The sequence below is a fragment of the Podarcis liolepis genome (assembly GCF_965112155.1).
Source record: "Podarcis liolepis genome assembly, chromosome: 16".
NCBI lineage: Eukaryota > Metazoa > Chordata > Lepidosauria > Squamata > Lacertidae > Podarcis > Podarcis liolepis.
The window spans coordinates 10642179-10664898 of record NC_139567.1 but is presented as its reverse complement, the minus strand read 5'-3'; the positions used below and the strand labels follow the sequence as shown (position 1 = coordinate 10664898).

Sequence of the window (22720 nt, the reverse complement as noted above, 5' to 3'; positions counted from 1 at the left end):
ATGACACATTCCTATAAAGCATGTATCATAATGGAAAGCTCTCACAAACGCCAACCTGTAATGCATTGCTGAACATAAGTCTGATTAATAGATCTGAACCTCCGTATTGAACTCCCACGGGGAACTTTATCCCACACAGAACACATGCCCTGCATGTAGACAGTTCCAAATTCAATCCCCAATAGCTCCAAGTAGGGTTGGAAAGGGCCTTGTCTGAAGCCCTGAAGAACAACTGCCCGTCAGAGAGACCAATGGTCTGACTACTGCTTGAAGGCAGATCTTCATGAGAGTTGCCTCTTTTCCTTCAGATAAAATTAATTCTTCACATTTTGAGATGTGGTTTGAATACCTATTTGTCGCATCCTGTGGCATTTGGTTTCTGAGGGTGGTTTTGGTTTTGTTTTTAGTCTGTTCGAACAATGCTTGTTCACGCTTCGTAGCTGTCAACCACTTTTCTCAAATCCATGACGTTTTGGGAAAGGGGTGGGGGTCGGCCAAAGCCTCGCATCCTGGTCAGCGAGTGGCATGTCCTTTTAAGTTCTGCTTTTGATTTTCAAACACTCTGATTGGCTCAGGCAGGACCCCCCCCACCCCATAACTTTTAAGAGCTTTAAAAGAGTTGTTGGGAGACCGGCTTCCCCCCTGCAGTTGGACACCTGCGCTGCAATGGCTTTGTTGCTCATCTTGTACCTGAATGTTGCTGTAGGCGCAGGTAAGATGTGAGGGCTGTGGGATGCGTTTTTGCTTCTTCCAGGACAAAAAGGAGTTACAGGCAAGCTTTGACTATTGTTCCTTCCAGTAAAAAACCTGGTGGGCCCATGCCAACCAGCGAAGCGGTGAAACAGGGCCACTCACAAACAGGAACAAGGGAAACTGCCTTACCCTGGACCAAATCATTGGTCCTTCTGGTTCAATATTGTCCACAATGATTGATGTCAACTAGGTTTTAGACTCTCCCAGCCCTAATTAGAGATGCTGGGGATTTTGAACTTCAGGCCTTTGATAGGCAAAGCAGATGTTGTACCACTGAGCTAAGAACTTTCACCTGCAAAAGTAGGAGGAATTCTGTGGACCACAGGAAATCCCAGTTTTGCAGAAAAGTTGTTCATTAAAGTAAAACAGGGAAAAGCAAAAGAGGAGGATGGAGGGTTCAGATCTGTGCTGTTAATACTGACATGGACGGCTAAGCCTCAAGGGGGTTATAGTCCAACACAAATAGAGGCCACCAGTTTTGGGAAAGCTGTGTTAAAGGCAGACAGCTGTGATAAGCTTGATGAAAGCAAGCGACAGTGGAGACGACTCAAACATTATTGCTACTCTTCCATCTGGAGGTAACTTCACACACAGGGTCTCCTAACAGTGCTCTTAGCAAACTACAGTTCCCAGAGATTTTTGTAGGGAAGCCATAACTGTTGGAAGTGGTATCATAGAGCTTTAAGCATTATGGTGTGAATGGGACTCCAATGATCTGACATTGCACAAGGCAGCTTCCTGCAGGGCTCAAACCAGCCTCAATATCGTGTGTGTTAGTGCTCTGTCAGTTTTGGTCCTTTCTGTTTCTCATTTTTCCAATCGTAAATTCAGTTTTTCACATTGATTCAGCAATTTGAGAATCCATTTTTTAAAAATTTCAGGCAATCAGTTTCTCATTATGGAATGCATTTTCCTATGTTAATTTCACTAATATATTGATTTGTATGCACACTTCCCCCTAACATACTTATTTTTTGTAAAACTTCCTTTGCTTGGAGAACTGCACTGCAAAGATCAGATATGTGTGAATTCCAAAGGATGGCTGTGTTTTGGTTCACATTGTTTCAGAAGGTGCAAATTTGATAGGCTTGGCTTTAAATGCAAACTGTACTGAGTTTCTTCCAGTAGCACCTTAAAGACCAACTAAGTTAGACCAACTGAAGTGTATCTGAAGAAGTGTGCATGCACACGAAAGCTCATACCAAGAACTAACTTAGTTGGTCTTTAAGGTGCTACTGGAAGGAATTTTTTTATTTTGACTATGGCAGACCAACACGGCTACCTATCTGTAACTGTACTGAGTTTCTCCCTCATCCCTAGGTAGAGCTAAGAGTACACTTTCGGGTATCAAAGTTGACTCATGGGTGGGGGGATAACGATCAGGCTCATCAGCTCAGAAAGGTCCCATCGCCCCACATTTTATAGAGAAGCCCCTGATTAAAATCATGCACAAATAATATTAGATTTCCTTCTAAATCCTCTTGGGTTGTATGCTGTGCAAGTTTACCTCTTACCCTTTTGTTTCAAAGCCTTGGCTGGAATGGATCTGGGTCCTCCTGGTGCATGCCTGCAAGGTCCCAAATTCTGGTGCCAAGATGCAGTTACTGCTGCTGAATGCAAGAAGGAGGAATATTGCTGGATCCATGAGTGGCGTTCTCCATTGGTGAGAGCCAGAAATGCAAAACCACATGCATCTGAAGAGCTGTTCCCTTCACTCTCTCTTCCACCACATTTACAGGTGGGTTATATAATGCAACCACATCAGTTCACCGCAAATTAAGCAAAATTAACCAGAAAGGGTGGAAAGCAATATCTTAGGGGGCAGCTGCATGATAATACAAGGACGAGAAGGACTTCTCTAGACATTCTTCATCTATAGTTTGGAGTTAGGATCAGCCATGTGACCACACTGAAACATTTTCTTTAGGAGCTCAGGAACTACCATGGGATAATTTGGCAAGAACTAACTATCTATCTCATTCTTCTTTTCCTTTTAAATATTACCTTCCAGGCCCGTAGCTAAATACTGCGTGGTGCATAAGGGAGAGAGGGAATAATTGCCAAAGATTTAATACATAAATGCTGGTAGCCAACTTATTATTTGCTTGTATTGGTGAACAACTGGGTAGAAAACAGTCTGCGCACACTTCCCGAGTAGAAGGTCAGATAATTTCTTTTTTTTAAAAAGCAACAAAAGCTGGACATCCAAGAAGGTACTTGTGCCAGGAAGAATCACTTATAGTGAGAGTCCCATTATTACACCCACTATTTGCCCCCAAAATTGCCCTGGTCCTTTCCTGAAAGCCTCATTTTTGACTTTGAAGCCATTGATATCTTTGTTTGTGACAGTGGAAGGGACTTGAGGAGGAGGAGGACAAGGCTGACGCCCCATTGATTAAATGCTTTGTCTGCACCAAGATTGTCAAGAAAATCAAGGATCTGGCTGGAGATGATCCAGATGATGTAAGTTACCAATTGCTATGTTATTGGAACTTATTTGCTCGGCTGATACTGAAAATTGGGTCTGGGGGCAGAGAGCTACTGAATTGCCACAAGTGGCTGACACCCAGAGATTAGCCTGAAAACATATCATGCATTTCCATTGCTGAGGCTAAGCAGAGTTGGCCTTGTAAGCTACTTGGAGGGAATTATAACTGGGAACCATATGGTTTAATAGTGAATTTTGGACATAATGGAGATGTGAAATATTTGGATTACAGTCGTACCTTGGAAGTCAAACAGAATCCGTTCCAGAAGTCCATTCCAAAACCAAATCACAGCTTCTGATTGGCTGTAGGAAGCTCCCGCAGCCAATCAGAAGCCGCAGAAGCTCCGTCGGACGTTTGGGTTCCAAAAGAACGTTCGCAAACTGGAACGTTCACAAACAAAAGAACGTTCGCAAACTGGAACAATCACTTCCAGGTTTGTGGCGTTTGGGAGCCAAAACGTCTGAGTTCCAGGGCGTTCGACAACCACAGTACGACTGTATTATAGAAGATGCAGGAGGAAATTATTAATTATAGGACCCACAAAGGGGAGGAGGAAAGTCCAGGAGATTCTGTGGAATCTTGTGTTTATGTTGTATGTTGGATATGTGATTGTAAAACTTTAATCTGAAAAAACCAAATAAATGAACTTTCAAAAAATAATAGTAACTGTAAAGGTAAAGGGACCCCTGACCATTAGGTCCAGTCGTGGCCGACTCTGGGGTTGTGGCGCTCATCTCGCTTTATTGGCTGAGGGAGCCGGCGTACAGCTTCTGGGTCATGTGGCCAGCATGACTAAGCTGCTTCTGGCGAACCAGAGCAGCACACGGAAACGCCGTTTACCTTCCCGCCAGAGCGGTACCTATTTATCTACTTGTACTTTGACATACTTTCGAACTGCTAGGTGGGCAGGAGCAGGGACCGAGTAACGGGAGCTCACCCCGTCGCAGGGATTTGAACCGCCGACCTTGTGATCAGCAAGTCCTAGGCTCTGTGGTTTAACCCACAGCGCCACCCGTGTCCCTCAATAGTAACTGGCAACCACATAAAAGCCCCGTAAATGAATACTTAAACCGTTAGAGCCACCCCATGGGCTAAGCAAGGGAGAAGAAGAGAGCACCCCTAGGGCTGAGCAAGGAAGCTGGAGAGCTCTTTTCACACTGAGTAACCCAAGTGGACCTGGTGCAAAAACCAAGTTTCAAGCTCCTAGACTTGTTTGCCGAACAAGGCCCTCTTGGCACCCTGGCTCTGGAAGCCTAAGGAAGCTCACGCGAAATCTCACTGGAACTCAGATTGTCCCATGAGATTTCAAGAAGGAGCGTCTCCACCCCCATTGTTCTGTCCGGACACTGAGGTCCAGTGCCGAGGGCCTTCTGGCTGTTCCCTTGCTGTGAGAAGCCAAGTTACAGGGAACCAAGCAGAGGGCCTTCTCGGCGGTGGCACCCGCCCTGTGGAACGCCCTCCCACCAGATGTCAAGGCAGTAAACAACTACCGTATTTTTTGCTCTATAAGACTCACTTTTTCCCTCCTAAACAGAAAGGGGAAATGTGTGTGCGTCTTATGGAGCGAATGCAGGCTGCGCAGCTATCCCAGAAGCCAGAACAGCAAGAGGGATTGCCGCTTTCACTGTATAGCGAACCCTCTTGTTGTTCTGGCTTCTGAGATTCAGAATATTTTTTTTCTTGTTTTCCTCCTCCAAAAACTAGGTGCGTCTTGTGGTCTGGTGCGTCTTACAGAACGAAAAATATGGTATTTTACTTTTAAAAGACAACTGAAGGCAGCTCTGTTTAGGGAAGTTTTTAATGTCTGGTGCTGTATTGTTTTTAATATTCAGTTGGAATCCACCCAGAGTGGCTGGGGAAAACCACCCAGATGGGCGGGGTATAAATTATTATTATTATTATTATTATTATTATTATTATTATTATTATTATTATTCCAGGACCAGTGCATTGAGCAGGCTGTGTCCAGCAAGAAAGGCAAATGCTTAAAAGTTTTTCCCCTGTGCCAGGTAACCCCACGTGGACTCAACGCCAGAAAGAGCTTTTTAGCTCTCCACGTTGCTTTGGATTTGACTGGCACAATTTCAACCAGCCCACCTGGAGGTGGCCTGAGGGAAGTCCTGAGAGACAAATAGAGGCCTGGGGGCTTGTATTTGCCCCCTAGGCCTGAGGTTCCTCACTCCTTGTGTGAGACTTTGCACAAAGGCTGCGTAGCACGCCATACATTAAAAACCCACTCCCCCTCAAAAAGAATCCTGGGAACTGTAGTTTGTTAAAGGGCCTGGGAATTGTAGCTCTTAAGAGCTGCAGTTCCCATGATTCTTTGCGGGGAGGGCTTTAAATGCATGCAGCTAAAGACAGCCAATATTCCAACCAACTTTATTTGGAGCCCAAAAAAAGGGTAAAGAAGGAGGAAAATGAACAAATATAGCAAAATATACAGCTCCCTGCTCACTTCAGATTAATATAGAGTGCGAGAGAAGTCAGGGCTCCTGTGCCTTTAATAGGCACACCTTTAATAAGTGTGTAGAAGAGGGAATTTCAGTAGGTGTAGCATGCAAGCAGTGGCTGGTGTGAGAAGAAACGAGGGAGGAAAGCAGAAGAAGGCCACTCTGGCAGACACACAAAGGCTGTATCTGTTTGAATCTTGAGCATGGAGCCACCAAGTTACTGTTCTTCCTCCCCAACTCTTCTTTCAGGAGAAAATCGAGGACGCAATAGCTTCTGTATGTCAGGTAGTGGGCAGGATCCTGAGAGGGACTTGCAAAAAGCTTTTGAGGCTTTTCAAATCAAAGCTCAGACAAGATCTGCAGGCTGGCCTGAAGGCTCGGGAGATCTGTATTGATCTGAACGTATGCAGGGATTGCTTGAGGGCACTACCAGGTGAGAGCAGTGCATTTATTTTATTTATTATTATTATTTTTCATTCATTCATTAAAATTCATATGCTGCTTGATTTTTAAGAAAGAAAACCTCAAAGCAGCTCTGGTGACTTCCTGTCCTCATTCAAGACAAACTCTATCCTTCCCTTTTCCTCACTGGATTATTCCTTATGGACAGCCTTCTTTCCCCCTGAGATTTTTATTTATATTTTTTGAATGGCATATCTCATTATGGGAGGGGCCAAAGGTGGGTGGTCCCCGCTGGAACAAGTAGGGCAGGCCAACAGTAGGCAGAGCTGGAGCCAATGACAGGCAGACCCAAATCATTCTAGTGCTGTCTCCATCCTCCTCCCTGCTAAATTCCACAAAGGGCAAGAATTAGGTTGAGGAGGAGAAAGCCAACAGCCAGGGCCACCTCCTGGACTGGCTGCGAGTAAGACAGGAGGTGGACCTCAGGCTGCTGTGGGTGGGGCAGTGCCCCATTTGCTGTAACAGAATAGCCTCCGCTGCAAGGGCCAAAGCCCCCTTGCTGAAGTACATAAGAATTTCAGAAGTGCTGAACTGGGTCTTAAGCGAGGAAACAGACTCGCACAAGACTTAAAGATTATGCTTTAAGACAACCTTCTCAAACTAGGTGCCCCCTAGATGCTGCTGGGTCACAACCTATGGTCAATGATCATAGATTGTGGGAGCTGATAGCCAAAACATCTGGTGAGCACCAGGCTAGAGAAGGCTGCCTTGAGAAATCTTTGGTGGCTCGAAGGCATTCCAGTAAAAGAAATGGGGAGCAGGGGGAGAGTTGATAATGCAAGGTGGAAGATGCTCTCTAACCGAGAAATCTTCAAAACATAAAAAGAACCCAGCTGAGTCAGACCAAAGGTACATTGAGTCCAGCATACGTTTTGCACCCTGGCCGACAAGATGCCTAGGAAACTCCCAAAAGCAGGAGATGAGCTCAATAGCCCTCTGCAGCTTTGGATATGTAGCGATCATGCATGACTAGTAACTACAGAGGAGGCTCACCTGATGCCTTTATATCTTTAGATGCCAGGCGAAAAACTTTCTCTTCAACCAAGCGTCGATTAACATTCTATGGCTTTTTAAATGTGTTTGTGGGAAGGGGGTGTTTTGCTTTGCTTTTATTTCATTGTGTATTTTGTTTCATTGTGTATTCTGTTGTGAACCGCCCTGGAATCTAAAGATGAAGGGCAGTATACAAATTTAATTGATAATAATACATATAGCTGTATATTCCTCCATGAATTAATCCAATCCTCTTTCAAATTGTCACTGGCAATTTTGCTTCATCTCTTTAACCACATGCTTTGTTTTCTACAGAGGAAGAAAAGATTGAAGGCAGCTGGTGAATTGGCTGACTTTGCAAATATTCACTTTGCTGCTGCTGCTGCTGCTTCAACTTCTTCACAGATGTGGGACCCCCTTTTCTAATTTGCAAAGAGAAGCAGAAATACCCACCTTACTTAGTGAGCAATGCCGGAACTAAGGGCTTATCCACAGTTACCTTTCCTCTGCGCTTTCCAGGCATGGTCTGCACTTTAAAGCTCCAGGTCCAAGTACCCTTTTGTTTTTCTGGAGCTTTCTCTGCAAAAACTCATTCTTAAAAGCTGAATAGGAGCAAATGGCAATTTGCTGAAAACCTGAGTTGCTGTTTGTTGCATTTCAGCTTTAAAGAGCGCTCGGAGCTTCGAAGCACAGACCTGTTCTTGCAAAACACAGGGCAAAAGTTAAGTGTGGATAAGCCCTGAGGAAGGTACGTTGGGTGCCACAGGCAACTTAGGCACCCTGAATTTCTGCTTTGCCCAGGGGTTTGAATCTTGCTGAGCATCGTCGCACAAGGAAGAGACGAAATACTACTGCTTTGCCTAATGCAATTATGAATCTTGCTGAGCATCGTCACACAAGGAAGAGACGAAATACTACTGCTTTGCCTAATGCAATTATAAAGCCGACTTTTGTATATTTTAGCAATATACTGGAATATACTAGTTTAAGCCGATTCCCCTTGCTTTGACTTTCACATTGAATAAAGTGCTTTGCTGAGCCCAGCCCATCTCATGTATTTATCATGGCTGTATTCTGCGCACTATGAGAAAGTGGTATCAACCGACAAGGGTCCCACTCCCTGAAGAATCATCAGGCCCACAAACTTCCAGCGCCCTGATGGTGTCAGCTGGAACCAAGAACCCAGGGCTCTGGAGGCACAGGCATATCTGAGGAGGAGGAGCCAGGCATAGAGGTTGACATCTTTCATTAAGCAGGGATGGGAACCAATCGCCTTCCAAATGCTGCTAGACTACAATTCCCATCAACCTGGGCCATTGGACATCCTGCCTGGGGCTGATGGGAGCTGGAGTCCAGCCACATTCGGAAAGCCTCAGATTCCACATCCTGTAGCTTTATTTTCCAGGCCGAATGCTTTGCCACTCAAGCTAGCCACTTGGCTCTTTTTGCCTGGAAGTGCTATATAGGAACCGGGGACATGAACAGAGTAGCACACATAGATTCATAGAGATGGGAGGGGTCACGGGGGTCAGTCCACCACTGCAATGCAGGAATCTTTTCCCTCCAACATGTAGCTCAAACCCAGGACTCTAAGATTATGAGTTTCATGCTTTACCGACTGAGCTATACATGCTCCCAGCCTCTGGTATTCAGAGGAATGGTACCCTGTGTGGTGGGACAGAGCCTCACTGTAGCTTACCTGGGCAGTGCTAGAGCTAGTACACAGCCCTGAAACTAAATGGTATCCCAGTGCTATCGGGAGGGTGGTCCAGCCCCACAACACCAGCTGCTACTGATTCAGACAGAACTCGCAGTCGCAGCTTCCTTCATTTCTCATCGGGCCTTTTATTCAAATATAGCAGTAGTTGCCGCCACAAACTTTCAATTTCCCCACAGATCTTCACTCTTCCTTCTCATCACCATGCGTGATGATGTAGCACAAGGATTTGTAGTCGATGTTTCCGGCCACGTCGACGGGAGCGACCGCAAACATTTGCTCTACCTAGGGAAGAAGGAACACAAAACGGGGGTAAGAAGGCAGCGTTCGGCTGGCCTAATCGACCAGTCCTTGCCCGGCCTTGCGAAACTTGGGACTCCATTGTCATGGTATCCCCGCCTCCTTGAGTCATGAGAGGGGGAACCGTTCTTGAAGTTAAATAAATGTATATTGCTTTCAAGATGATTGTGGCTAAGAGCTTGCTAATACAGTTTCTTTATAAAAAATACTGGAAATTCTACCTCCACTGTCAGAGGCAGTAAGCCTCTGAAAAGCCGTTGCTAGGAATTGCAGGTGGGCAGAGTGCTGTTTGTGTGCATTTCCTGTTTGCAGGTTTCCCTTAGGCATCTGGTTAGATGGGCCTCTGAGCCAGCAGACTTTTCTTATGTTAAATGGGAACAATCTTTTTCATCGTTTGCTCATTGCTCGAGCAGAAAGCGATATCTGAAAGCAGCAGAAGGCCCTCAGTCCAGCTACAGTGATACCTCAGGTTACATACGCTTCAGGTTACATACGCTTCAGGTTGCAGACTCCGCTAACCCAGAAATAGTGCTTCAGGATGAGAACAGAAATTGTGCTCCGGCGGCGCGGCAGCAGCAGGAGGCCCCATTAGCTAAAGTGGTGCTTCAGGTTAAGAACAGTTTCAGGTTAAGTACGGACCTCCGGAACGAATTAAGTATTTAACCCGAGGTACCACTGTATAGATGCCTCGATCTGCAATATTGTTGACGTTATGAAAGCTAAGATAAAAAGGCTCAGCTAAGGAAAGGGAGGGCTTGATGGGACACATGGAAACTAGTGGCTAGGAATGACTGTCAAACACAAGAAGAGCCTGCTGAATCAGGACAACGGTCTCATGGGTCCTCAGAACCCCAGGTGGCCACTGTTGCCACCATAGCTGTCAACTTTCAGATTTGAAAATAAGGGATCAGCAGCCTCACCTGTCCCGGGGGCAGTCTACAGGATATCTAACAATCCGGGATAGCAGTGGGAAGCAGCGGGAAATGGAGCTGGAATAAGGGAATTTCCCGCAAAAAAAGGGAAGGTTATTAGCTATGGTGGCCACCTGTCTCCAGGGACAGAGGCAGATCTTGGGGTCTCTAATTCTATATCATAGTTGTGGCGCCCCTGATGCTCTACACCCAGGGCAGCCTAACTGGTCACGTTCTCCTCAATCTGCCTCTACCAGGGACCCTCTGGTAGGGCCTTTGATCAGAGAACAGATCAGAAGAATCTTGATTTGCATCAACCACTAGCTGTAGCAATAAAATAAAATGTACTAAAGATACAGGTAAAATTTTAACTATACAAAATACATTTTGGCGGTTTACAGCAATAATCAAATAATTGATCTTACTCAGAAACCAGAGCGCACAGAAATGCTGTTTACCTTCCCGCCACAGCAGTACCTATTTATCTACTTGCACTGGCGTGCTTTTGAACTGCTAGGTTGGCAGGAGCTGGGACAGAGCAACAGGAGCTCACCTAGTCGTGGGGATTTGAACTGCTGACCTTCTGATCGGCAAGCCCAAGAGGCTGTCGTTTAGACCACAGCTCCACCCGCATCCCTATGCCATATTAATACACCAATTTAAAGCTGTCTCCTAGGTTTGATGCTTGTGAAAGATTCCTGCTAAGAGGAAATTGGGATTTAAAGAGGGAGGGCGAGAAGCACGCTTTAACTAGTGCTAGACCAGAAAGAGTTGCCTCACCTCCTCAGCAGAGAACTTGTCCGCCTGAGTCATCAGGAGTTGCTTAAACCTGGAAAACAAATTGGAAATAAAAAGTCAGTGCTGTTCCAACACAACCACCCAGAACTCTAATAGGAACCTAGAAAGTTGCCTTATACTGTACCAGACCATTGTACCAGACCAGTATTGCCTGCACTGACTGGCAGCAGCTCTCCGGGTCTCCCTCCGCCCTAGGGATACCTGGGACATTTTGCTTGCTCTACCCATGAGCTATGGCCCTTCCCTGAAGTCTTCTCTGCTGAGGCTTGTATGGAGAAATCCTAGGTTTCCTTTTAATGAGTCAGGCCATTGGACTATCAAGCTCAGTAGTGCCTACACTGACTGGCAGCAGCTCTCCAGGAGTTCAGATAAGGGTTCCTCCCAGTTTGACCTGAAGATGCCAGGAATGGGACCAGAGCTGATGTTCTTCCAATGAGCCATGGCTTTCTCACCCCAACCATTGATTAAGCCAATCAGACCCAGGGCTGTCTTTACCCGGGGGTGCAAGCTGCCTAAGCTCTTAACCACACACACACACCCCAGCCGGGTGATTGCGGTCGATGGGTCATTTCCATTCTCTTTTGCGGAACAGCTGCAGAATCAACGTATCCCGCGGCGCCCCCTAGTGGTGGATTTCATTTTCGCATAATCGCAAAAAGACAGGAGTTATCGCTGCTGCTTTTTAGTTTTCACTGTTTCCGCTGTTCCCCTCCTTAGCTCAACAACTTTGAGTTGCCCCCTAAAAAAGGCTCTATAACTTTGACCTGCCCCCCCCCCAAAAAAATTGGGGGCGCTGGGTGGATTTTTGCATCCCGGCACAGCATATGCTAAAGACAGCCCTTGATCAGACTTAATCCAATCAGAGCCCCATGGGCTTTACCCAGGATCTGAACTGTAGTTAATGTTCTTACTCATCTTTGTTCACATAGCCAGTTCCGTTGGGGTCAAATAACTTGAAGGCAGCAAGGATGGATTCCTCGGGATCAGTGCCTGTGGAAGAGAAGGATTGCTCAACATACAGCAAAGATCCTCAAAACGAGAGCAAGACCCCCTTTTGGTTGGGCAGGGAGTCTGGAAGATTTGACGTTCCAGGGAGGAAATGGAAAGTTAACAAAAACCAAACCAAACAATGGCGAGAGAGAGAGAGAGATCTCAAGGACAGAAAAGTATAATAACTGGCTCCTACACCTTAAGGCAGTGATGGCCAAACTTGGCCCTTCAGCTGTTTTGGGACTACAACTCCCATCATCCCTAGCTAACAGGACCAGTGGTCAGGGATGATGGGAATTGTAGTCCCAAAACAGAGGGCCAAGTTTAGCCCTCACTGCCTTAAGGGAACTGACTAATGGAATGGATTCACTTTTGCCTTTTCTCAAGAACTTTTTGCCAGTCCCAAAGACCTTCTGTGACTCATCCACTTGACCACTTAAATATATTTGTGAACATGAGGAAGTAACAGCAATGTTCATTCTGCAGTATGGGGATGCTTATGTCATGATTTTCCATTGAGGTTGCACGCAACATAGCCCTAAGTTAACGTCACTTAGTGGTGTGACAGGCAAAATGTTTTTGCACAAGAGAAAGCGTAAATAGGTTGCTGGTAACTTTCTTGCACAATCAGTTGCACAGCTTTCTGTCAGCACAACTGTTGCACAACATTAAACTCACCTGTCCGTTTGGCACAGTGCCCTGGTGCTACTGGACAGAGAATGTTGGACACAAGGGCTCTGCTTGAATGGACAATTCCTACCCAAAGCCAGTGTGGTGTACAGTGGTATCTTGGGTTAAGAACTTAATTCGTTCTGGAGGTCCGTTCTTAACCTGAAACTGTTCTTAACCTGAAGCACCACTTTAGCTAATGGGGCCTCCAGCTGCTGCCGCGCCGCCACTGTGTGATTTCTGTTCTCATCCTGAAGCAAAGTTCTTAACCCGAGGTACTATTTCTGGGTTAGCGGAGTCTGTAACCTGAAGCGTCTGTAACCCGAGGTACCACTGTAATGGTTAGAGTGTCAGACTAGGACTTGAGAGTGTTAGTATCTCAGCTCACAGTCAGAGGTAATTGAGGCAATTGAGTGAGATACTTTGTTTACCTTCCGTCTGCTACTCCCGGCAGGCTAGGTCGTAAACCGGCGATTCTCCTCATTAGATGTGAGGAGAACACACCCTCTGCTTCTCTCTGCTTCTCTCTCCCTCCCTGCATTCTCCCCAGGGAGGGGAAATGAGACAGACAGGAGTCCTATTTACATGTTTTATTCCTGTCATTCAGCAGTACATAGAAACGCGACTGCTCCCTTCAGACTCCATCAGAAGAGACACAACTCCTCCCCTGTACTTCCAGCACAGGTCAGATGACACTCTGAGCTAACATCCGGTGCTCAGTACAGAGAATAGACTCCTCCTTTTTGCCAACAGTACAGTTGCAAACCACAACATCCTGTTTTGCATTCCAGCCATCTGGAGCTGGCTTTTGCATTGCTGCTTTTATCCAACAGAGAGACCAAGTTTCAAATCTCCACTCAGCCTTGAAGCTCACTGGGCGATCTTGGGTCTGTCACTGCCTCTCAGCTGAACCCACCTCATAAAGTGGTTGTGGGGATTAATGAGGAGGGTGAGAACCATGGACGCCAACTTGAGCTCCTTGGAGAAAAAGGTGGGATGTAAATGCTGAGGGTTAGTGAGCAAGGTCCTTGACTATGGCAGCACCAACTTACCATTCAATTTCTCCCCAAAGAGTGTTAAGAAGACCGTGAAGTTAATTGGCCCTTTCCCTTCCTTTAGCATCTCATCCAGCTCTTCCTCCTTCACATTTATTTTCCCTGTAGAGAAAAAAGCAGGCCCTAGTAGTGAAATCCATGGACCTTTCCAGACATCCTGTTTATTGTTCATTCATGACTATTTGTGATCATGATGTTCTTGGGGCAGTTATCTTCAACCCTTCTTTCAATACAGATGGTGGACGTTGCACCAGGTTGGACAATACAGGTCTAATTTCTGAGATAAGCAAAACACCCCCTAACCTGGAACTTCTGGGGAATTTTTGTCCATCCTCAATCTTCAGAGACCTATATCAATTGCAAACCTTTATTGGCATATAGAACAAATTCTGAAAGGTTCGGTACACAGCAAAATCTGCATCAAACAATATATTATTAATAATAATTTTATTATTTATACCCTGCCCATCTGGCTGGGTTTGCCCAACCACTAACAATTAAAATACTGTTTTCTAACATTCATGAATCCTCATTGCATGTTGCAGAGACCTGGCTACTATCTTCCCCTTATCCCCACCCTGAGTTAACATAAGGAAGGCTACCTAACATTTGCCAGTGTGCCACTCCCTGCTAACAGCCAACTGATTAATATACTGTACTTAGATCCAATTGTCTGATACAAAATTGTTAGTGCAAAAGAACATGTGTGGCTGATTCTATATGACTCTGCCCACAGGGGCATAGTAAAGTAATGGTAAAGGGACCCCTGACCATTAGGTCCAGTCGTGGCCGACTCTGGGGTTGCGGCGCTCATCTCGCTTTATTGGCCGAGGGAGCCGGCGTACAGCTTCCAGGTCATGTGGCCAGCATGACTAAGCCACTTCTGGTGAACCAGAGCAGCACACGGAAACGCCATTTACCTTCCCGCCAGAGTGGTATCTAATTATCTACTTGCACTTTGACGTGCTTTTAAACTGCTAGGTTGGCAGGAGCAGGGACCGAGCAACGGGAGCTCACCCCGTTGCGGGGATTCAAACCACCGACCTTCTGATCAGCAAGTCCTCTGTGGTAGAGACATATAATTTTTGCCATTTCCTTCTTGAATCCTCACCCTCCCACACCTTTGCACACAAAATTTGGTGAACCATATCAGCCCTGGTCTACATTCTACAGACTTCCCAGGGTTTCTGGCTTTGGTGATAATGTCATTTGAATACATGTCTCCCCTTAAAACAACTTCGCCACTGGCATTTTTCGCTCGTCTCCTCCTTCTTCTGTGCTAGAAGAGAAAAAAAGAGCTCTCCAAAGCTAGGAAGGATGCACATACCGCCACCCTGTGTACTAGAAATAAAGCTGAGATCTGCAGACCCCTTTCTGAAAGTGACAAGCTGTTTATCAAAAATGACACCATCCAGAGATGAAGGACCGTCAAGTGGTCATGGCTCCAGAAATAACATGCACCAAGTCCTCAGAGGCTCTGAAGATAAGCAAGTGGGCATTAGAAAGGTCACTGCGAATTTTTAGACATAGGAAACTTCCTTATACTGAGTCAGACTATTGGTCTATCTCGCTCAGTATTGCTGTACTGACTGGCAGGAGCCCTCCAGAGTTCCAGGCAACAGTCTCTCCCATCTGGGGATTGAACCTGGGATCTTCTGCATGTGAAGCAGATTCTCTACCACTGCGCTACAGCTCTTTCCAGTTGTGAATGTTGCTTTTAGTAAATAGCAATTGCTTCTCCCTAAAGCAGTACCAACCTGGTACCCTGCAGATGTTTTGGACTACAACTCCCATCACCCCCCTAGCTTTGCATGCCGAAAGTGCCAGGATCAATCTCTGGCATCTCCCATTTTGTATGTTCCTTTGTCAGTTTTAGGGATGCGGGTGGCGCTGTGGTCTAAACCACAGAGCCTGGGGCTTGCCGATCAGAATGTCGGCAGTTCGAATCCCCGCGACGGGATGAGCTCCCATTGTTCGGTCCCTGCTCCTGCCCACCAAGCAGTTCGAAAGCACCTCAAAGTGCAAGTAGATAAATAGGTACCACTCTGGTGGGAAGGTAAACGGCATTTCCGTGCGCTGCTCTGGTTAGTCATGGCTTAGTCATGCTGGCCACATGACCCGGAAGCTGTACGCCGGCTCCCTCGGCCTATAGAGCAAGATGAGCGCTGCAACCCCAGAGTCGTCTGCAACTGGACCTAATGGTCAGGGGTACCTTTACCTTTTGTCATTTTTAAAGATGAAGATTACAATAATCTCTCTCTGGCAGAGACTCTGAATCCAGGCCTGGCTATTTGGCACTGTTTTTCCTTGTACCAGTTAGTTGCTTAATATTTTTCTTTTTAAAAAAATCATCTGAACTTTTGAAGAGTGCAATTTCATGATGACCGGAGGCACTCACCCAGCTGACCATATGTCTCTTTCAAGTCTGATTTGCTGATAATGCCATCACGATTCTGGTCAATGCAGCTGAATGCCTTGGGAAAAGATAAGGAAAGTTAAATCTACTCTCTCTATTTCTCAAGTTTGATTCCTTTCTGCCACTATAATAAGAACATACACACCCACACAAATATTTTCCATTCCCCTGCCTGCATCTACTCCTCATTGTTATCTCTCCAGAGAAGGGCAAAAGTGATTATAGCGCTTCATTAGTTGAGCAGCCCTTGGTTGTTTCACAAGTCATGCAAACCAGTAGAGTTGGGGGTTGCATGTTATAAGCCTGTAATTCAAATGTAAAATCTACCTTGGCTGGGCTTCCCCATCCTCACATCACTTTCCTGTTTACCCTCTAAGAGTTATTTCTCATTTGGGTTGTCTTCAATTGAGTTCTACTCAGCACAGACCCATTTAAATTAATGGCTCTTGTCAGTTTGCATTTCTTAGTACGGAAAGTATTGATCCGATGTGTAGAGATCTCTCCTTTTCTAATTAATTCAAGAGGGTTCTGGAAGCTTCTCTGTGTGAAAGAAACAAGCAGAAGGTTCATGGTGTTTGGGTTATTCCTTCAGAGAAGCTGAGTACAGCTGACTTAAAGGTGTTTAGGTTTTTACTCTGCTAACTATAAGTTGGACTTCTGCTCTGGATCAATATGAGTAGAATACATGACAGCTCTAACTTATTCAAGCCTCCTGATTTCAGTGAGTCTGCTCTGAATATGACTAGCATTGGATAAAACCCTTGATTTAAAGCATGTAATAATTTTGTTTTTAAAATAAATCTTTATATAATCTATAGCATATAAAAACAAACAAAAACAGGAATTCAAACAAATAAAAACAGGATGCAACCTTAAGGGAAAGTCTGAAGCATCTGAAGAAACTGGTGGCTGCTGTTTTATGTACAGCAGACGGAATGTTTTCAGTAAAAGGTAAAAAGATAAAGGACCTCTGGACAGTTAAGTCCAGTCCAAAGCGACAATGGGGTTGCGGCGCTCATCTCGCTTTCAGGCCGAGGGAGCCGGCGTTTGTCCACAGACAGCTTTCTGGGACATGTGGCCAGCATGACTTAACCACTTCTGGTGCAACGGGACACCATGATGGAAACATATGATGGAGAGCACATGGAAATGCTGTTTACCTTCCCTCCACAGCAGTACCTATTTATCTACTTGCACTGGTGTGATTTCGAACTGTTAAATTGGCAGGATCCAGGACAGAGCAACGGGAGCTTACTCTGTCACAGGGATTCAAACCGCCAACCTTCTGATTGGCAAGCCCAAGAGGCTCAGTGGTTTAGACCACAGTGCCACCCACGTCCCTCGTAGTCTACAATACAGCAGCAGGAGCAGAAAATTCCCATTTTCAGTTCACTGCACTGTGATATTCTGTAGAGTGTTGTGATATGAGAAGAGTTTCCCCAAATTCACATGACCTTACAGGTCTATACAGGGACAGTTGGAGGGTGACTGTCTGTGGTAAGGATGGGTAGACCTGTCCGTTTCGGTTTCTCTCAATTTCTCATTTTTTTTCTATCTTAATTTCAGTTCTCTACATTTCCACACCAGTATGCAATATTTTCTTTCTTTCTTTCTTTCTTTCTTTCTTTCTTTCTTTCTTTCTTTCTTTCTTTCTTTTAAAAAAGAGCCCTCCTGAAAAACCATCAGCATTTTATTGCACATTTCTCCTAATTTACACTTTTCAAAATGCAACTTTGCCCAATATGCACATTTTTGCAAAGCAATTACTCATAGCATAACACATTTCTGTATGTCATTTTCACCCATAAATGCATTCTTATATGCACCTCACCCCAGTATATGCATCTTGGTTCCCATTACTTGGCTGGAGATCAGCACTGCAAAACCAGAGCAGTGAGAATTTTGAAGGATAGCTGCCCTTCAGTTTGCATATCTTTTCAGGGAAGTGTGAAAGAATTAAGTTCACCTTTAAATGCAAAGTGAACTGCATTCTCTCCCATCCCTAGTCTGCAGGTCTCATGCTGAATTTCCTCGTGTATTTCAGAACCCTGATCATGTACAGAGGTGACATAAAGAGACATATGAACTCCATCTCTTTGTCATGATGGCTCAATGGCAGAGCTTTGCATGAAGAACAACAGCCCAGATTCAGCCCCTGACTTCTCCAGGTTCTTCTGGCAGCTGTGGCAGACTCCCATCTGAAACCTCAGAGTTACCACCAGGTAGCAAAGACTTATTCCCACTGCCAGGTAAAATAGACCTGACTCACAGAGTCCACCTTTGTCAATTTTACTCCATTGGATACAGGCTGAGTTCAGGCTTGGAACTCATTTCCTTGGCTCAACTGGAAAACAACCCCTGAACACCTCACCTCCTTGAACTCTTGGATCTGCGACTGCTCAAACATGGAGAAGACATTGGAGGAGCTCCTCTGGGCATGCTTTGCGGCAGCTTTGCTCCGAGTCCCGGCTTTTCTGCTGGCCTGAACAACAAAAAGAAGAAGAAAAGTAACAGGTTACAACAGCACCAGTCAGTACACCTGACACCAGTGGCGTAGCATGGGGGGTGCAGGGGGGCCGGCCGCACCGGGCGCAACATCTGGGGGTTAGGGTTAGGGGGCGCAAATCCACGGGTTGGGGGCGCAAATTACTTGCCTTGCCCCGGGTGCTGACAACCCACGCTACGCCACTGCCTGACACATTGGGAAGACGTAAACCACAGCACTCATTATGCTTAGCCCAACTAGCAGACTGGAGAGACAAGATCCAGCACACTCATTTCATTAGTGCAAAGATTTACACTCGCACAACTTCCCCCACCTTCTCCCCCCTCTCTCTCTTCCCAAAACTGCTCCAGAGGATTGAGGGATCCCACAGAACAGATTTAGGGGGTGGGGAAGGGAAGGGAGGAAAGTTCCATTGCACTAGCATAAATCCTTGTGAAAACAGAACTGTTTTCTTAATGTGGCATTGGCTACAACTCTAGATAGTGTGTCGGCTGCAGTGTGCAGGTGTGTCGTGCGAACGCTCCTCCCAGGGCTGGCACGGGGGTTATTTAACCTCCGGTTTGCTGGTAAAACTGAATTACTGCATCGCAAAATGATGCACGTCTAAAAAGTGTGTCACCAACATGGAAAGGTTGGAAAGCTCTGTTTGGAAAACTCTGCCCTAGGGGATTAGTTGTGGGCTCAGGTTACTGAATCATCGAATTGTAGAGTTGGTTATCTAGTTCAACCCCCTGAAATGCAGGAATCTCAATCTCAATTTTTAATTCACCTGCTGAGCATTGGATAGATTTGCTCTGCGATAGCCTATCCTGCCCTGGCTTCCAAAGCTGACAAAAAGCACATACACAAACTTGAATATGTTCACTGGACGGTTTAATCCCACACTGGATAAGGTTGCCGTATTATGGAACTGCTGCAATTCAAAAACACATTTACATCACAATCAGATGCACATCCTACCTGGTTCAGGGAGGCTTACTTTCTAGTAACAGTGTTTAGGACTGCAATCTTGGCAGGCACTAACAATCTGTGTGTTATAGGGAATGGGGATGAAGGAGAGCAGTCCACTGGCATGTGTGTATTTAGGGATAAACAGTGGACAAGTATTTAGAATGAGGAAACCTGTTCTAAACATCTCCAGATGTTGTTGGACTACAGATCCCATCATGCCTGACAAAATTGTGCCACAGATTCTCCATCCCTGGGGAAGAGCCATCTAACCCACAATCCCATTCAGAGAACCGGGAGAGGGAACTGAAAGCTGAAGAAATTTGTGGCATATGTGTGTACACACCAACTTAATTTTAAAAAGCAAGCATCCTGGATTATTTCCCTGACAGGCAAAACAGGACACAACCAGGACTGGGTGCTACCAGGGAGAGGTACCATCTCCTGTTTCTTCATAGTTGCATCCTTCCAAACGTGAGCGAATATTCGCCACCATCCCTTGGGTATTAGATCTTCCCAGTCATTGCACAGACAACACCCTTTCTCCATCTCTCACTTGCCTGCATACAGGCTGAACCTGTAAACATTAGAAAGAACTTCCTGACAGTAAGAGCTGTTCGACAGTGGAATTTGCTGCCAAGGAGTGTGGTGGAGTCTCCTTCTTTGGAGGTCTTTAAGCAGAGGCTTGACAACCATATGTCAGGAGTGCTCTGATGGTGTTTCCTGCTTGGTAGGGGGTTGGACTCGATTGCCCTTGTGGTCTATTCCAACTCTATGATTCTATGAACCATTGCTCTCTCCCTTCACTTAGTTTCTCCTTCTTCCTCGGTGGGACAGGGTAACAGTTCAACCTTTATGTGTGATCAACCAAAAGCTCAGTGCTATGAAGAATATATGCAAAAGCAGAGAGACAAGAGCGTACTCACCATTCTGGATGTCCTTCTGAAGAACAGAGAAGTTCTGGATGGTGTCAAGCATCAGCTCAAGCTATATCCCACAGCTTATCACTTGGTGAGCTAAATCAGGAGCCCGGTGGCAGGAGGAGAGAGCCAAACTTGGCAGTCCCCAGTGCTGAGAACTGATAAGGTTTGGATGTCATAGCGCATTGTAGGCTTTGCTGATGGAGGGAGGAGGCATTCCTGAGCCGAGTGTTCCACTCTGAATGGAGTCTCCCATCTTCCTTCTCTATGCAGTAGTGCCAGGATTATCATTATTTCGGCCTGTATTTAAATGGGACTATATATGCGACCTTTATTTATTTTTTTTTATATATAAAATTTTTATTGGTTTTACAACATTTTTAAGAAAAACAAACAAACATTAAAAAAGACAAACATACACGTATAATTTCAAACATATTTTCATAAACCTCTTTTCTTGGACTTCCCCATACCCCCCCTCTCTGCATCCCAATGTCCATAATTCAACTAGCAACTCCCAATTGTTACTTTCCAATCTCTATCATCTTAGTCCTCTTTTATAGTCTAACCTTATATCCCTGTACCCTTTTGCTTCTGGGAACCACAACATTTTAGCATTCATTAAGTTTATAGTAGTCCTTAAGGTAGCTTTTAAATTTTTTCCACTCCTCTTCCACCGTCTCTTTTCGTTGGTCACGGATTCTGCCTGTCATCTCGGCCAATGTCATATAGTCCATCACTTTCATCTGCCATTCTTCCACAGTGGGTAAATCTTGTGTCTTCCAATACTTTGCGATAAGTATTCTTGCTGCTGTTGTGGCATACATAAAAAAAGTTCTATCTTTCTTTGTCACCAATTGGCCAACAATGCCCAAGAGAAAGGCCTCTGGTTTTTTAGGAAAGGTACATTTAAGTACCTTTTTCATTTCATTGTAGATCATTTCCCAGAAGGCCTTAATCTTCGGGCATGTCCACCAAAGGTGATAAAAGGTACCTTCAGTCTCTTTACACTTCCAACATTTATTATCGGGCAAATGATAGATTTTTGCCAGCTTGACTGGGGTCATGTACCACCTGTATACCATTTTCATAATGTTTTCCTTTAAGGCATTACATGCCGTAAATTTAATACCGGTGTTCCATAACCATTCCCAGTCAGCTGACATAATTTTATGTCCAACATCCTGAGCCCACTTGATCATAGCCGATTTAACTGTTTCATCCTGTGTGTTCCATTTCAACAGCAAGTTGTACATTCTAGATAAATTCTTAGTATTGGGTTCTAACAGTTCGGTTTCTAATTTTGATTTTTCCACCTGGAAACCGATTTTCCTGTCCTGTTTAAAAAATTCCATTTATATATGCGACCTTTAGGTCCTTGCTTTCTTTCTGTCTCCTTCCTTGCTAAGGATGAGGGAACCTGTCAATTTTAGTTTCTCATTTTTCCAATCCTAAATTCAGTTCTCTATACTTATTTCTGCTTCAGTTTGCAAGGAAAAGGCAGCAGGGGGTGGAACCCCCATGGAAATTCACCAGCATTTTACTTCACATTTCTAATATATGCATTTTGTGTATACAATTTTGCCTAACAGACACATTTTTGCAAAGCAATTTTCCCTAATACAGTGGTACCTCAGGTTACATACGCTTCAGGTTACATATGCTTCAGGTTACAGACTCCGCTAACCCAGAAATAGTACCTCGGGTTAAGAACTTTGCTTCAGGATGAGAACAGAAATCGGGTTCCGGTGGCGTGGCAACAGCAGGAGGCCCCCATTAGCTAAACTGGTGCTTCAGGTTAAGAAAAGTTTCAGGTTAAGAACGGACCTCTGGAACGAATTAAGTACTTAACCCGAGGTACCACTGTATAATGCATTTTTGTATGTTACTTTGTAAGACGCCTTATAATTAGAGGGGGCATTTAAAAGGGGTGATATGATAACCATGTTCAAATATATAAAAGGATGTCACATAGAGGAGGGAGAAAGGTTGTTTTCTGCTGCTCCAGAGAAGCGGAAATGGAGCAATGGATCCAAACTACAAGAAAGAAGATTCCACCTAAACATTAGGAAGAACTTCCTGACAGTAAGAGCTGTTTGACAGTGGAATTTGCTGCCAAGGAGTGTGGTGGAGTCTCCTTCTTTGGAGGTCTTTAAGCAGAGGCTTGACAACCATATGTCAGGAGTGCTCTGATGGTGTTTCCTGCTTGGCAGGGGGTTGGACTCGATGGCCCTTGTGGTCTCTTCCAACTCTATGATTCTATGATTCTATGAAAATTGTCCCTTGAAAGAGGAATTCCTATGCGCCATAAATTTGACGGGCTATCTAGTCCAAGTAGGATTT

General features: G+C 45.1%; 2 protein-coding genes across 2 annotated transcripts; one reads left to right on the top strand and one right to left on the bottom strand.

The window, feature by feature from the left end:
- The first annotated feature begins 523 nt into the window (after positions 1-523).
- Positions 524-8020, top strand: GNLY (granulysin). The gene is made up of 5 exons (XM_083480780.1): positions 524-712; positions 2283-2491; positions 3103-3216; positions 5942-6125; positions 7463-8020. Exons 1-5 carry the CDS (start codon positions 667-669, stop codon positions 7489-7491), a joined length of 582 nt encoding a protein of 193 aa, XP_083336906.1. The 5' UTR covers positions 524-666; the 3' UTR covers positions 7492-8020.
- Positions 8021-8972: 952 nt separating this feature from the next.
- Positions 8973-20532, bottom strand: MYL7 (myosin light chain 7). The gene is made up of 7 exons (XM_083480794.1): positions 20384-20532; positions 18375-18485; positions 15986-16061; positions 13585-13689; positions 11785-11863; positions 10856-10904; positions 8973-9149 (listed from the first exon to the last, which is right to left on the bottom strand). Exons 1-7 carry the CDS (start codon positions 20384-20386, stop codon positions 9048-9050), a joined length of 525 nt encoding a protein of 174 aa, XP_083336920.1. The 5' UTR covers positions 20387-20532; the 3' UTR covers positions 8973-9047.
- Between the last annotated feature and the right edge of the window lie 2188 nt (positions 20533-22720).